Raw genomic sequence first — 16164 nt, 5'->3', positions numbered from 1 at the left:
TTATAATAATTATGAATTAGCTTATTTTTTTTATAGTTAACAGTTAAAACAATTTGCAGCGTAGGTCATTTTATAAATATTGTTTTAAAAAGGCTAATTATGATAAAATTAAACAGGAATTGTCAATGATAAATTGGAGTGATCTTTTTAAAAATAGAGAAATTGAAGAGGCTGTTTCATGTTTTTACGACAAATTATATATAATAATACAGGAAAACGCACCATAAAAAAATATTAAAACTAATGGTTACCCAGTTTGGTTCACCTCCAAATTAATACAGTTGTTTAATGTTGAGGAAAGGACAATGTTCCACTTCCAAAAGTTTTTTTCATGTTATTATCACTCTATGAATTTAGGATGTCTTTTTTGTCTATGGCAGTTTTGTAATAATAATAGAGAAGGTAAGATTTGTAAGTGGTAAATATGTAAATGAAGAATATAAAAATAAAAGAAAAAGTGTTTAAAAGATAAAAGCTTTATTATTATTCCTCGTTCCTGCCAAAATCACTAACAGTGGTAGCAGAGCGTGGTTTTCTGCAGTTTCCGGCAATCTATAAAAAGAAAAATATCGTCGAACACAACGTGTAAAGAACAAAATGGCGTCAGGACAATATGAGTTTAAAATGAAACAGTTTGAAGGAGAAAATTTCGATACGTGGAAATACAGATTGAAAACTATATTAAGAGAGCAGGAATGCTTAGATGCTATAGAAAGTGAGAATTTTGCGATCAAAACAGAAAACATAAAAAAGGAAACAAGAGCAGTAAGCATTTTAGTAAGCTCCATTGCAGACAGTCATATTGAATATATAAAAGACGAGAAAACGGCATATGGGATGCTTAAGATATTAGAAGAAAACTTCATGAAGAAAAATACCAGAAGTAAAATTTTTATAAGAAGACAATTAATGGAAATTAAGTTTAATGAAAATGAAAAATTGCAATCACACTTTACACAAATGGAGGAATTGTTTACACAACTCAAAAACGGAGGATCCACCCTGTCAGAGGAAGAAAAGGTGAATTACATCTTACTCAGTATGCCGAAATCTTATGAAGTAATAATAACAACTTTGGAAACTATGACTGATCTTAGTGTCAACTTTGTCAAAGAGAGATTGCTGGGGGAAGAGGAGAAAAGAAAGAAAACAAAATCAGAGGTGACAACAGCTGTCAACAATGCTTTCCTGTGCTACAACTGTGGTTTGCCGGGCCATAAGAAGTTTCAATGCCATAATAGAGGGAGAGGACGTTACGGACCAGCCCGAGGAGGTAATGCAGGATGCGGACAAAAAGGTCAAGAAGGACAATACCTGAATGCAGGACGAGGACGTGGATATGGCAGAGGACGTGGACATGGCAGAGGACGAGGACAATATAGGGGACACTACCATGAAAAGAACCATCACACATTCCTGTCAACATTTGAAGAAGAGGAGGCACCGCTGTGTATTAGTGAGGTGAATGTAAATGAAAGTAACTACACTACATGGTGTGTAGACTCAGGTTGCTCTGATCACTTAACTAATAATAAAAGTTTCTTTATAGATTACATAGAATTAAGTAAACCTAAAATAATTGCAGCAGCTAAAAATGGTATCATGTTACAAGCAATTGGCATAGGTAATATTAATGTAAAATGTTTTGTTGGTAGAAAAGAGTCTTATTTTACTATTAAAAATGTTTATTATGTCCCTGATTTAAGAAAGAACCTATTGTCAGTATCTAAAATAGAAAACCATGGCTTTAGAGTAGAATTTTACAAAGGTAAGATTAGAGTATACAACTATAATGATCTTACCATGATAGGAAATCAAGAAGGTTCACTTTATACAGTCAAATTGTTAATAGATAAACTGGAATGTGACTACACTAATATTGATGATGTTAACTTGTGGCATAGGCGCTTTGGACATTTAGGAATTAAAAATTTAAGTTTATTAAAACAAAATAACATGGTAAATGGATTAGGAGACTTAAAAACAAATAATTATGATACATTGTGTGAACAGTGTGTGACAGGTAAAATGACAAGACAACCATTTAATAGAGAGGGTCGTAGGGCGTCCAGGCCTTTAGAATTAGTTCATACAGATGTGTGTGGGCCAATTAACCCACCAACAAGAAATGGATATCGCTATTTTATAACCTTCATTGATGATTATACTCATTTTGTAATGATATACCTATTAAATAATAAAAGTGAAGTTTTTAGTAAATTCAAACAATATTATTATTATGTTACAAACCATTTTAATAGGAACATCTTAAAACTTAGATCAGATAACGGTAAGGAATATGTAAATAAAGAATTTCAAGATTTTTGTTATTACAAAGGAATTAAATTGGAGTACACGGTCCCATATAATCCAGAAATGAATGGGGTAGCAGAGAGAATGAATAGAACGTTGTTGGAAAAGACCAGAACAATTTTATTAGATTCAACTTTAGGAAAAGAGTTTTGGGGAGATGCTGTATTGTACTCAGCATATGTTAGTAACCGAAGTCCATCAGCAGACAGGTACCATACTGCAAGTGAACTCTGGGAAGGAAGAAAACCGAATGTGTCAAACATGAGAGTATTTGGAAGTTTAGCATATAATTATGTACCAAAAGAGTGCAGACAGAAGCTTGATAACACTGGACGTAAGATGATTATGATTGGATATGCTCCAGCAGGTTACATACTCTTCGATCCTGAAACACAAAAGGAAGTACATGCAAGAAATGTGATATTCGATGAAAAACCTAAAGAAAAATATGTACCAAGAATTTACTTACCTTACCAAGATGTAGAAGAAAAAGATGAAGCACCCGAAGAAAGAAAAAAATCACCTGAAAAGAAACAAGAAGAAGGTAAGAGAATAACAGAGAAGAATACAGAAGATAACACACAAGAGAAACAGAATAAAGAGTCATGCAGTGAAGAAAACACAGAAGTTTATGAAGATGCAGTGCAAAAATTAGAAGACCGACAGGTTGAAAAGGAGCTAGCAAGCAGGGAGAGACCTAGAAGAAATATTAGAAAACCTAAATGGCAAACAGATTACCAGTTAGATGATAATGAAGATACAGGAGATATATTATATGCTTTACTTACGATTCATTCTGACGCACCACAACGTTTTGAAGAGATACAGAACAGAGAAGATAAACAGCAATGGGAAAATGCTATATCAGAAGAAATGAAAGTCCTACAAGAGAGTGAAACATGGAAGATAGTACCTAAACCAGAGAATAATAAGTTAATAGATACCAAGTGGATATTTACTAGAAAAGATATTGGAGACAAGGAAATATGTAAAGCAAGGTTGGTAGTAAGAGGATTCCAGCAAAAAGAAAATTTAGAAAACATTTACTCACCGGTTTTGAAACTGCAAACATTGAGAGTGTTGTTGTCAGTAGCAGCACACAGAGACTATAATATTCATCAAATGGATGTCAAAGGAGCTTTTCTTTATGGTAGGATAGATGAAGATGTATACTTGAAGCCCCCTCAGGGATTAAATATACCAGATGGTCATGTATTAAAACTAAATAAGTCACTATACGGATTAAAGAAATCTCCTAAATATTGGTATGAGAAATTTAACGAAGTTATAACTACTTATGGTTTTGAAAGATCTAATAATGATTATTGTTTATATTATAAGAAAGATATATACTTATTAATATATGTTGATGATTTGTTAATTTTTGGACCTAACAATAAAGAAATCGAAAAAATAAAAAGATATTTGTCAGAAAAATTTAGAATGAAAGATATGGGAAGTAATAATTTAACTTATTTGGGAATTTCTATATTAAAACAAAATGGACAGATCTATCTGAATCAAACTAAGTATTTACAAAATGTTTTAAAGAAATATGGTATGCAAGATTGTAAGGGCATGGATACACCTATGGATCCTAATTTACAACTAGACATAAACACTGACCTAGACATGACGTTAGAAAACTATTGTAGATCACTCATAGGATCTTTAATGTATTGTATGGTTAGCACTAGACCTGATTTAGCTACAGCTGTTTCATACTTAAGCAGATTTCAAGGAAAACCTAGTGTAAAACTTGTAAAAGCTTTAAAGCGAGTTCTTAGATACATAAAACAAACAGTTAATTATCAGTTAACTTATACCAATTGTAATGTTAATAATAATAATACTCTAGTAGGATATGCTGATTCTGATTTTGCTAGAAGCATGGACAGAAAGTCTACTAGTGGTTATGTTTTTAAACTTTATGGTAATACTATTTCTTGGAAGTCTAAAAAAACAAAATATTGTGACATTAAGTACTACTGAGGCTGAGTTAGTTGCTTTGTGTGAAAGTTGTGTAGAGTCTTGCTGGTTAATAAAATTACTTAAAGATGTAGATGTTAACTTGAAACATGTAACTATTTTTGAAGATAATCAGAGCACTATAAAGACTGTTAATAATCCTGATCAGAAACGTCTCAAACATATTGATATAAAATACAATTTTATTAAAGAAAAGGTAGAACAGGGACTCATTAAGGTAATTTATATTTCTACAAATAATCAGTTAGCAGATTTAATGACAAAGCCTCTAACCACTCATCATTTTAGAAAGTTTGTTACTTTGTTGGGTTTGGAAGATTGTAACATTGAGGGAGAGTGTTGAGGAAAGGACAATGTTCCACTTCCAAAAGTTTTTTTCATGTTATTATCACTCTATGAATTTAGGATGTCTTTTTTGTCTATGGCAGTTTTGTAATAATAATAGAGAAGGTAAGATTTGTAAGTGGTAAATATGTAAATGAAGAATATAAAAATAAAAGAAAAAGTGTTTAAAAGATAAAAGCTTTATTATTATTCCTCGTTCCTGCCAAAATCACTAACATTTAAGAAAAAGAATAAAGCGTGGATAAAGATGAAAAAATTTAATAATGACTCAAACTATAATATTTTCTCCGTTTATAGGAAAGAATTTAAGATTGCGTCTAAAAACTGCTATAAGACATATCGCTGGCCCCGGGCAATAAAGCGGTATACGCCGGTTACACCCTTTTTAATGTTATTTAATTTTTGGCTTCTCTGAGTATCAATCTATCACTCTTATTTTTTTCAGTTTTTTTTATTAATATTTCGTTAGAATAAATGACAATAACCGTTTTATTGCATGGATAATTCTCTTACGACTAAGCTATGTATTATTGCATTACTCTAAGAAAAATAACACAAAAAACCGGTGAACATCTTTACAGTAATTGTTAATGATCTTGCAATTAAAATAGTATCATCTATGAATTGTATTATAATTTTTTTTTAATTATTTCATTAAAAAATTATACGATTTGTTTTTAAAAAATTATTTTTAAAAGCTTAAATTGGTAAAAAAAATAGCTTTCATTTGACATATTGAACGTCTGTTTTGGATCACTGTACTCTGCACTATAAACAAATTAGCTTCTTTTATTTCTCCTGTAAAAATTGATTTTTGATATTACCGCTTTATTGCCCGGGGACAGCGATATATGAGTTCATTAAAAACTAGTATAAAGGGTAACATAAAATACTTTTGGAGCTATGTAAATCATCGGAAACGATCAACAGATATTCCTATTAATTTACATTATAAAACATCAAAAGCCGGTAACCTCGATGATGCATGTAATTTATTTAGCAAATTCTTTCTTTCAGTCTATCAGCCTTCCTGTGTACCCAATAGTCTAGACATTAGTGACTTTAGTTTATCAGAAAATACATCTAATTTTATTATTAACGATGTAAATTTATCTAAAACAGAAATTCGTAGGTCATTAGAATCTCTTGATGTCTCTAAGGGTGCTGGAGTTGACAATATACCTCCCATTTTCTTTAGGGAAACTGCAACAGTGATTGATCAGCCTCTTCACTATCTTTATAATAAATGTGTAACTGATGGTATTTTCCCAAAAATATGGAAAAGCGCTAGGATTGTCCCTGTATATAAGAGTGGTTCTAAAAGTGATATAGAGAACTATGCCTATATCCATTCTACCGGTTCTCTCTAAGGTCTTTGAGAGACTAGTCCACAATGCTATATATCCTTTCATGCACAATAATATCATACAGCAGCAGCACGGTTTCGTGAAAAGACGGTCGACTATAACAAATCTGTTGACCTATACAACTGATTTATTTGATGGACTTGATGCAAACACCCAAATCGATAGTATCTACACTGATTTCCGCAAGGCGTTTGATCGAGTGGACCATCGTATACTGCTGGAAAAAATTGCTTATAATGGTATAAGAGGAAATCTTTGGAGGTGGCTTAAATCTTACATCTCTAATAGAACACAGAGGGTGGTGGTTGGTGGTTATGAATCATCTACATCAAGTGTGAGCTCAGGCGTCCCTCAGGGATCTATCTTGGGTCCGTTACTGTTTCTCATTTTCATAAACGATATTAACAAATGCTTCCCTAATAGTAAACTTCTTCTTTACGCTGATGATTTAAAAATATATCGAAAAATAAACATTTACCAAGACCACGAGTTGCTTCAGGAAGATTTGGATAGATTCACCACCTACTGCTATGAAAATAAATTGGAGCTTAGCCTCAATAAATGCAAAAGCATAAGCTTTACTAAGAGAAAAACGATAAGCAGTTTCACGTATTCCCTCTGTGACACAGATATTGTTAAAGTACAAAATATAAGAGACCTAGGTGTAACGTTAGACAACAAGCTGCACTTTGACGCTCACATAGTTAACATTATTAGTAAAGCCTTTCAAATGTACAAGTTTGTCATGCGGTCCTCTACTGAATTTAGACAACCATCCACACTCGTGTATCTTTTTAAGTCCTTAATAAGGCCGCAACTTGAATATGCCGTTGCTATCTGGAATCCATTATACATTAAATATGAGAAAAGTTTAGAGAGGGTACAGAAAAAATTCTTACGTCACATGAATTACAAATATTGTCGTAAACGTATACCTTATGAGTCGCTTTTAAGGAACTACAAACTGCTCGACTTGAAATCTAGACGACTGCAACTAGAAGCTATGTTGCTTTACGATCTTTGTAATAATAAGTATGATTGCATGGACATTGTAAGCAAAATTAGATATTCTGTGCCTTCTCGCGCTCATTTGCGACCATCCCGCCGTTACCAATTTTTTGCAGTGACGCGATCTCGTACGAATGCAGGTATCCGTTCCCCGTTAAATCGAATGTTTGATACATATAATAGTAAATTTTATACATTAGACATTTTTGCCAATTGTAATGATGCATATACGAGCCAGATTATTAATATTTTGAATGGACAACCTTAACGCACAAGTCACTTACACGCATAATATACCTATATTGAAGAAAATATGTATGTATATAAAAGAATATTTAAAACTACTATATTAGTGTATTTGTATATGTTTAGGTATGTGGGTGTATATATATATATATATATATTATGTATATGTATATATATTTTATAGTCTATATCTATATGTGAGTACATATGTATTATATATTTTGATTAAGACTTATCAAATTCAATTATAGAAACAATGAATTGTAAGACAGGTTCACCATTTGCAATTTGATTATGTTCAATGTGACCATCAGTGTTGAGTTTGCAATAACTTAAATTGTAATACTTACATTTAATGTAGTTAATGTCTATTGTAAACTTGTTTGTGGTTCCAATAAATAAATAAAAAAAAAAAAAAAAAAAAACAAGGTGGACGCGAACTTATAAAACTTCCACTTTGCGTCCGCAATGGACGCAAACTATACCTAAAGGGATTAATAATAAAACTAAATCGCGTCCATTTTTTAAATTAATTCTATAAGTTTAATACATAAAACTAATAACTACAAGTTTAATACCTATTCTACTTTGAATGAAATAAGTAATTTCTTTCTTATTTTTTTTTCTGTTTAAGATGAGTTCTTTGCAGATAAGAAAGAAGAAGGAAAAAAGAACATACACAGAGGAAGATTTAAGGGAAGTTTTGCATGACATCCAAGAAAGGAAGAAATCGGTAAGACAAGCACCTATGCAAAAACTATGCTATTCCGATATTGGACAAAATCAGTGGGTGCAAACCAAGAGGGTACAAAACTTATCTACACAAATAAATAAAATTGGAGTGTCTGTTTGTAATATTAAAGTAACAGCTTTTTACTAAATGCATATTGATTTATACACGGTACATGTACCAAAATAAGCAATCTCTTTACTGTATGATGCCCTAATAAGAAGTCAGGCTTTATGGCTTTATGGCGTGTATCCCTTGTATCCCTTGATGTATCCAACATTGTTTGTATTGGGCATGGTTGGATACAAAAAGTTGGAGACTAGGAGAGAGCTGGCTCTGGCAACTTATATTTTAAAATTATTCCGCGGTGTTGTCAATAATCCAGGGGTACTGCAGTGGATAGGTTTGAGCATACCCGATAGGTATCTACAACAAAGACAGCGACCGAGCTTATTTGCGGTATAACCGATTATACCCTACGGCAGAACCGAGCTAATGCGCAACGGGCCCCTTGCTCGTTCAGTCAGAATGCTGAACTTGGTGGCTGACACACTAGAACTTTTTTCTTGTTCGTGGAGTGAATTCGCAAAAGTTACTTTGTATATAATATGTTATGAGAAATGAATTTAATGTTTTTATATTTATTATTGTTTTGTTTTTAGTATTATGTTAAAGTCAGCTATTTTTTTTTTAAATTATAGTTTAACATTTTTTTCCTTTTGCTTTTTGTCTCCTTTACTATGTCTAATGAATTGGGTTATGCCTGTAATATTAGATGTAAGAAAATAAAATAAATAAAAACATTTTTTAGAATTTTTGTCTGTCTGTCTGTCTGTTTGCTCCGGCTAATCACTGGACACGACTGGAAACGACTGGACTGATTTTGACCGCCTGCAAAACCGCGTAACTAGCATTGGTTAATACCGCGTATCTGACAAATGTAGCTAATTTAAGTTTTCGCGTGCGATTAACGCAAAATCTTGATTTACTGCCACTACTTTGATGTGAGTTTATTTCGACCGATAGAAAGCCAGAAATCGCCAAATAACAAGACCGCGTATCTTCGGCCGGCAAGCGTCGATACCTCGTAAGTGATCTGATGACAACGGAAGCGCGTTTGTGGTTTATTTTTGCTATAAAACTCTGTACATTCTTAAGGAATATGCCCATAATGCCTTCTCACTACTGCAGAAAAAAAAGTACGAAATTATAGTTAGAGCCAATAATACAATCTAAACGTGAACTTATACTGTATCTATGTTGAAAAGCTAACAAAAAAGACAGGGAGTGGCTTCCAGAAAACTTTTTGAAGATGTTCTGAAAGGTACATAGCCTTGTTTCAACCGAAAAGAGATGCATGTTCTCTATTTTGTTCATATAAAGTAGGGGGATATTACTGAAGAAGAATATCAGCAACATTTATCACGAAAACATTTAACTAGACAAGAAAATACCTCAGACAAAGAAGATGATTATTGTTAAAATAAAAATAATAGCAAAAGAATAAAAATAAATAATAATAATAAACAGACAACCTTAACCTTATATAGGACACGGCAAGTGAAAGCGGTAAGGAAGTGTACAAAGAGAAGTGATGAATAGTCACCTAAGACGATATCAATTATCGAGTAAAAAGACAAATACATATATACAATACATACATACATACACATACACACATATATATACTAATATTATAAAGAGGTAAAGTTTCTAACTTGGTTTGTTTGTAGGGTTGTTGTTTGTACTCTTCGCAGATACTAATCAAAGCTACACTATTCAGGATTTATACGGCTATATTTTATTGTTATTGAAGAAAAATTTCAGTGAAAAATAATAATATATGTAAATCAAGTCGGAGAAATACGAGCGAGATGAAAACTTTACTGTATAGGTATTTGCTTCACAAAAATAATAATTAACGCCCAACGAAGTGGGCACGGGTCGGCTAGTATATATAGGTATGTAAATAAACATACGCATTAAAATACTGTACTTATAAACGAAATACATATAATATAGATAAATGTATAGGATACATATTACAAGTGTAGCAATACTCATACATGATATTATGCAGATATATTAAAAACAATTATAATGTATTAAGTGAGAAATAGTGCGCCTTGAGGTATTTTTTGAAGTAAGACAGGGATTGGGCTTGATTTATAGGAGGAAGTAGAGCATTCCAAAGCTGAACAGCTTTAACTGAAAAAGAGTTAAGAGTAAAAAGAAGTTGTGTGGGCTGGAGTTTCGAGCATCAAAGTAGACTCGGATCTAAGGGTGCAGTCGTGCGTATTACGAAGACACTTGAAACGCTACTTAACGAACAGAGGTGTATCAGAATGAAAAAGTATACAATATAGTAACGAGAGTATGTGAGTATTCCTGCGAAAGCGAATCGGGAGCCACTTGAGATGATTGCAAAATTCGGAGACATGGTCATTTTCGCGAAGACCAAACATGAACCGTATGCAAAAATTGTGAAGACGTTCAAGCTTATTTAATTGCTCGTCTTTAAGATAGCAAATGTCAGCATAGTCAAGAATTTGAAGGAGTGACTGTGCTAAAATAATTTTGGTAGACAAAGGGAGGAAATATTGCAGTTATCGCAGTGATCCGATAGCTGCAAATAGTTTACGGCTCATGTCAATCAGCTGAGGTGCCCAAGGAAGATGTCTATCGAAGATAACTCCGAGATTTTTCACATTGCCGTTGTAACTGATTACAGCGTTGTTATAAACGACTGGTGATAAGCGACCAGTCTATTCGAAACAACAAGTTTAGGACTACTGATAATAATGACTTGACATTTTGTGGGATTAATGTTAAATCAGTAGGAGTTATTCCATCTATATGTTTTTTAAGTCATTTTTAAATTGTTTATTGGTCTTAATAGGTAAATCTGTAAGTTTAGCGTGAGAATAAATTTGAAGATCATCACATTTTTATAAGGGCTGTATCCGTACTATGTCTCCGTACCTTTACGGAAACCGGACTGATAAAGATTTAGGATATCATTAGAGGAAAGAAATGAAGTTAGCTGTTAATAGGCAAGACTCTAAAACTTTGGACAGGAAAGCAATAATGTGTATTGGGCAAAGGTCGAAAAACGTAGAGGAATTAGATTTTTTAGTTAGTTTTGTGTCATTTCAAAACCGCGTAACTTACTCTTAGGTTCCAATGTTCGTCAAATCAAATCCGCGTAATTGACGTAGGGCCTAAATGATTTACTTTAAGGGAATACTTTACCTACCAAGAGATAGAACACATAAATAATTACTCTCTGTGTAAAAATGAGCTCAAAATTCGTTTTTTATAGTTTTAACCTTCCTATGTAAAGTTACATCGAGTGCAGTTACGCGCTCCCTACCTGTAGCAGATACGCGGATTTGCACTATCCCCGACGATATATATAATAATGCTAGTGACCGAATCAATTTTATTTCAGTGAATAAATGCAGAACATTTGATCACACATACTGCATATTATTTTTCCTTCATTAGTTTTATTTGACCATTCCCCATATAGACCTATTTTTTTTTTTAAATACAAAGTATCATGTTGGGAATAAGTTATAAATAAAATAAAAATTACAAAAAAGGGACCACAATCATGTGGCAGTTTGATTTATTTTCTCAATGTCACTCATTCAATTATATTCACTATATTATTAGTTCCATAAATAATTTTTATGTAACAATGTATTTAAATACCAAATGTAGAGATCCTAATATTTAGAAATAGAATATAGCCATCATATTTATGGAGCTAATAATGTACAGGCATACTATAATTTTGAAATATTTCCAGTTAAGTAGAATGAAATAAAATAAAAATATATCTATATTAAATTATATTAATCTGAAGATTAGTGTAGGAAATTATGATGGCTCAACATCAAAACAGTAATGATGCAAGTCACTTAATTGCACTGATAAAGTAATGTTCAGAAAAAAATTTGTGCACATTTTTTTTAACAATCCATGAGGAATGATCTAATTTTTAGAATATGCTTTCATACAAATGTAATCAATGAATTCTAAATGGAGGGTATTTACAAGTATTTTGTTACGATTTTTGCAAATAACATGCTTTTGATGATGGATTGTATGTGACACCTACACGTGTGCTACTGTAAGTATGAACAAATAATGGTTTATATTTTTGTACATAAAAATGTAAACAATAACAATAATTTCATAGCTGATTTGTCAATCTCATGTTGATTTAGTTAATAGCTTAAAATGAACAATTTTACAGTCATTGAAAGCTATATCAAAAAGCTTCATTTATTGCTAATTTTCATCACTGTATGGTGTGGTCAGGTAATGTCCATGTGGGAGGTTTGAGAAAGCTGCTGAATTATATTAAGTGTCCTCAGGCAAAAACAAATTCAGTTGCTAGGCAGCTGTTTCAACTTCCATTGGTTCTTCAACTCCTGCTTTCTTCTTTTTTTTTTTGCTGCTTTTTGCAGACGAGTTCAAGAGGGCCTGCATTAAAAATAAGATGGAGTAAGTAAAATTTCACTGCAAGTTAGATATTAATATTCATTTATTATTTAATGTTGTAATTGTTCAAACCAAATTGTAAATAGAAAACAAATCGGCTCAAAAAGATTACTTTATTGTACCCTGTGCTTGTTCAAAACAAACTATTAACAAGTATGTTTTGAAAGATTGCAGGGACACTAGATGTAATAAAAAATGAGTTAAGATCTATATTTACATTTAATTCGGGATCTTTAATTGTCCGTTCAGTCTTGCACTGACTCTTGTCGAAGGGAAGGCCAGTAATGCGGTGAGTGCCACTCGGGAGCAACAAGGCAGTAAACTTGAACTGTGCTACTAGTTCGCCCGGTCTTTCATATAGCACCTGTAATAAAAACCATTTATAACAAACTTAATAAAACTATACTCTATTTTCTACATTTTATTAAATAATTAAAGATTTATAGTTAAATAGAATAGTTAACTGTGTTTATAGAATAATTATGAATAACCACAACTTTTCGAGTCAAATCAAATCTAAATAACTGTACTCAAATAGGCTTCACAAGCACTTTCAAATCATCATTTTACAAATTAAAATTTTAAAAGTGATCATTATTTTTAAAAGTGAAGCTAGAATAGATTCGGAATAAAGATTCTGCTGAGAAGAGTCAGCAAAAAACTCAGCAATCGCTCTTTAAAAATAATATATGTGTTTTAGTTTGTTTGTTTTTGTTTTGTTGTGGGCTCGGTTTTCCGCATTTAGACACAAAGGTGGTCCATTATGCGTGAATCCTCCGACCAGACGGGTATGGGTGGTGGTGGTGGGCTACTGGCCCAATATGTTTTAGTATAAAATTGGTAATATCTTGCATGAAATAATTAAGTCAACACATTTTATCATCTCCTGTACCTAATAATAAAGCTTTATCTGTTAACTTTTTTTAAATACTAAAACACTATAAAACAGTTTATTAACCCTTACATATTTTATGTACTATTGAAAGTTATCTAAAGTATAATAAAATATTTTTTTATAAACGTCAATGGTTAATTATAAAAAAAATAGGTCTTAACTTGTTAATATAATTTATATTTATATAAAATTTATTAGTTTCAGTTTACATACATTAAATAAAAAACATGATTTTTACCTGGAAAGGCTCAATTAGCTTATGGTTGACACATTCAACAACTCCCAATCTGGCACTTGTCTCTTTATCGAAGCTACGCAGATTAAAAGGCATAGAACCATGTTTGTTCCTAACCTAAACAATAAAATATTTCACATAAACAATATCCACATACATAAATCAGATTCCTTGTAAATAAATATAAACATTTGTTGTGATGATCTATGCCAATGTATTAACAGTAAACACATAGGTTCAAACTCACCACCCTACTTTAACCCCAAATCATAATCAATATTAAATTATTAACATTGACCTAAAACTAAGGGGTATAGTCTTATATATTCATCTCAAGCATGAAAACCTTAATAGCATTTAATAAAAGATTACCTCACTATAAAACATTCTAGATGCTTTTAACTTTAGTTGATACACTTCATCGGTTTTCTTGTATATTGTACACCTTGTGTCCATTTCACGTCCCTAGAAAGAAATATGTTTATTTTAGTCAATGCTTGATCCTACAAATGACATCACATACTATAGTGTTTCAGTACAGATTAAAAATATTGTTAATGACAACACTTTATTTCTTCATTTAAATATTTTTAAATGAATTATATTAAATTATTATTCGATAACTAAATGTAAAACAGTATATTTATTTGATCTAAGTACATAATAAATTTTAATCAGATTACTGTTCGATTGTCTATTATGTCAGCAATCTAAATAATCAAAATATATAAAACATTTTAATTCAAAAGTTCCTGCTTTATTCTTTACCCTGAGTACTGCTAGACTATTTATGTATACAATAATCTAGAAAGAATTCAGGGCATTATATCATAACATTTAATAATACTTACAACACCTTCTCCTGTTGAAACAAGCACATCCATAGCGTAAACCTCGTAAGTTTCAAAGGTTGCTTTCTCATGTTCCTTCCTTTGTGCTTCTGAAGGATTTTGGATAATGCTCTTTTCTCCATCAATTCTGAATTGTTTTAACTGGTGAGATAACATACCTTCAATTGGTTTGCATGCATACTCAGCGCTTATTTTCTGGACAGCATCTGTTACTGCATAGTTCTAGAAATAAATAGAAAATTATTAAATCTATCTCACTATACAAAGTATAATTATAAAATAGATAAATAACACAGTTAGTTACTTCATTTCCAGGCCTTAGCAGTCTCAAGGCTGCTTCACTAGCCAAATGGGCAGCAAGGAGTACATCTGCAGCTCGGCCAGTGACTTCACCACCTCCGACTGCAACTGTATGTGCTACAACAGCAATGAAACCATCTATGTGGGCACCCAAATCGCTAAAAGAAAATATATCATTATATACATACATTAACATATACATTTCATACAAAACCACGAGAATGTTACACATAATATCGAAAAAACTATTAGTACAAAAAACTAATAAACAGCGAGTCGCGAAAGTAGCTCATTTCAATGCTTACATTTTAGCAAGATCACCCTGCTTCAGGATGTAGTCGGTTTCGCTAGGTATTGGTGAAAAGTGACATATACAATTATTAACAGAGACGCATGTTGAAAATGCTATGCCCTTCTTCGAATCCTTTTCCTTTTTAAAGACTTTTGAAGTTTCCTCCAGTAACAACTTGTCTCCGAATTCACATATTTCACGCGCAGACGCGTCTGGTACGCATCTTGCAATTACTTGCTCTAAAACACCTGCAAAAGCAACATATTTCTTGTAAGACTGTATTCAGTTAGAATTACATCAGAGAAAAAGATAATATAAAGAGCGGGACCACATTGTCCGCATGGCGCTGACACGCGTCCATTCGATGTTCACCTACAATCACACTTTGACCCTGTTGTAAAATATTTATTTTTCACACAATAATATTCCAGCGAAAACTTACGATTAACAATTTGCCCAGCTAACTTATACTTGGTGACAACCAAGTCTTCTGCGATCGTTTTCTCTATTTCTTTATCGTCAGCCATTTCTCAAAGCTGTAGTTTGGTTATACAGAAACTGGCTGTTGGTTGGCCAGCTAAATGTCAATCACGTGACCATGACGTACACGCCGTAAAAATGGCGGGGAAAATTTTCATCGCTCAATTTTCTATAAAACCGTATATTAAAAAAAATGTGCATACTAGAAATATTATTTTTTAATATTATTTAATTATCTTGGGAATATATAATACTAAACTTAAATGGTAAACATTAGTTGTTAAATTTTCAAATAGTTGATAGAGCTACATAACATACGGCTGAAGGTTGAAGCATTATTTGAAATCTCCCTCGTAGTAAGGGAGACATGAATCATGAATGAGGGCCTCATTCATACCTACCCCATCCCAGCCTGCAAAATAATGATATTTGTAATAAAAAAAAATACTAATTGATAGATTTTGAATAGCTCAATTCAACTACGTTGTCCTTTTAAATTGCTCACCTCAAATTATATAATTAAAAATCAATTTTTTTTTAAAAAATCAAATATTTTCAAACTCCTATCTTTTGATGTATACAATATTTTAAATTGCTCAAA

At 32.0% G+C, this 16164-nt stretch overlaps 1 protein-coding gene across 1 annotated transcript; it reads right to left on the bottom strand.

Moving 5' to 3' along the window:
• Positions 1–11592: 11592 nt before the first annotated feature.
• On the bottom strand, positions 11593–15667 carry LOC123655273 (proliferation-associated protein 2G4). The gene is made up of 8 exons (XM_045591085.1): positions 15526–15667; positions 15097–15331; positions 14796–14949; positions 14492–14713; positions 14013–14105; positions 13644–13757; positions 12728–12874; positions 11593–12492 (listed from the first exon to the last, which is right to left on the bottom strand). The coding sequence occupies exons 1-8, from the start codon at positions 15608–15610 to the stop codon at positions 12403–12405; spliced, it is 1140 nt and encodes a 379-aa protein (XP_045447041.1). The 5' UTR covers positions 15611–15667; the 3' UTR covers positions 11593–12402.
• Between the last annotated feature and the right edge of the window lie 497 nt (positions 15668–16164).

The sequence above is a fragment of the Melitaea cinxia genome, chromosome 7 (assembly GCF_905220565.1).
Source record: "Melitaea cinxia chromosome 7, ilMelCinx1.1, whole genome shotgun sequence".
NCBI lineage: Eukaryota > Metazoa > Arthropoda > Insecta > Lepidoptera > Nymphalidae > Melitaea > Melitaea cinxia.
Note: the sequence above shows the minus strand (reverse complement) of the source record. Positions and strands in the feature narration are given on the sequence as shown.

Excerpts from the sequence above, each read along its gene's own strand:
- LOC123655273 (XM_045591085.1), bottom strand. The coding sequence starts at position 15,610 with ATGGCTGACGATAAAGAAATAGAGAAAACGATCGCAGAAGACTTGGTT. Across the intron at positions 14,106-14,491 it reads TTTCAACAGGAGAAGGTGTT|GGACGTGAAATGGACACAAG; the intron begins GTAAGTATTATT and ends ATTTCTTTCTAG. Across the intron at positions 12,875-13,643 it reads AGCTAATTGAGCCTTTCCAG|GTGCTATATGAAAGACCGGG; the intron begins GTAAAAATCATG and ends TTTTTATTACAG.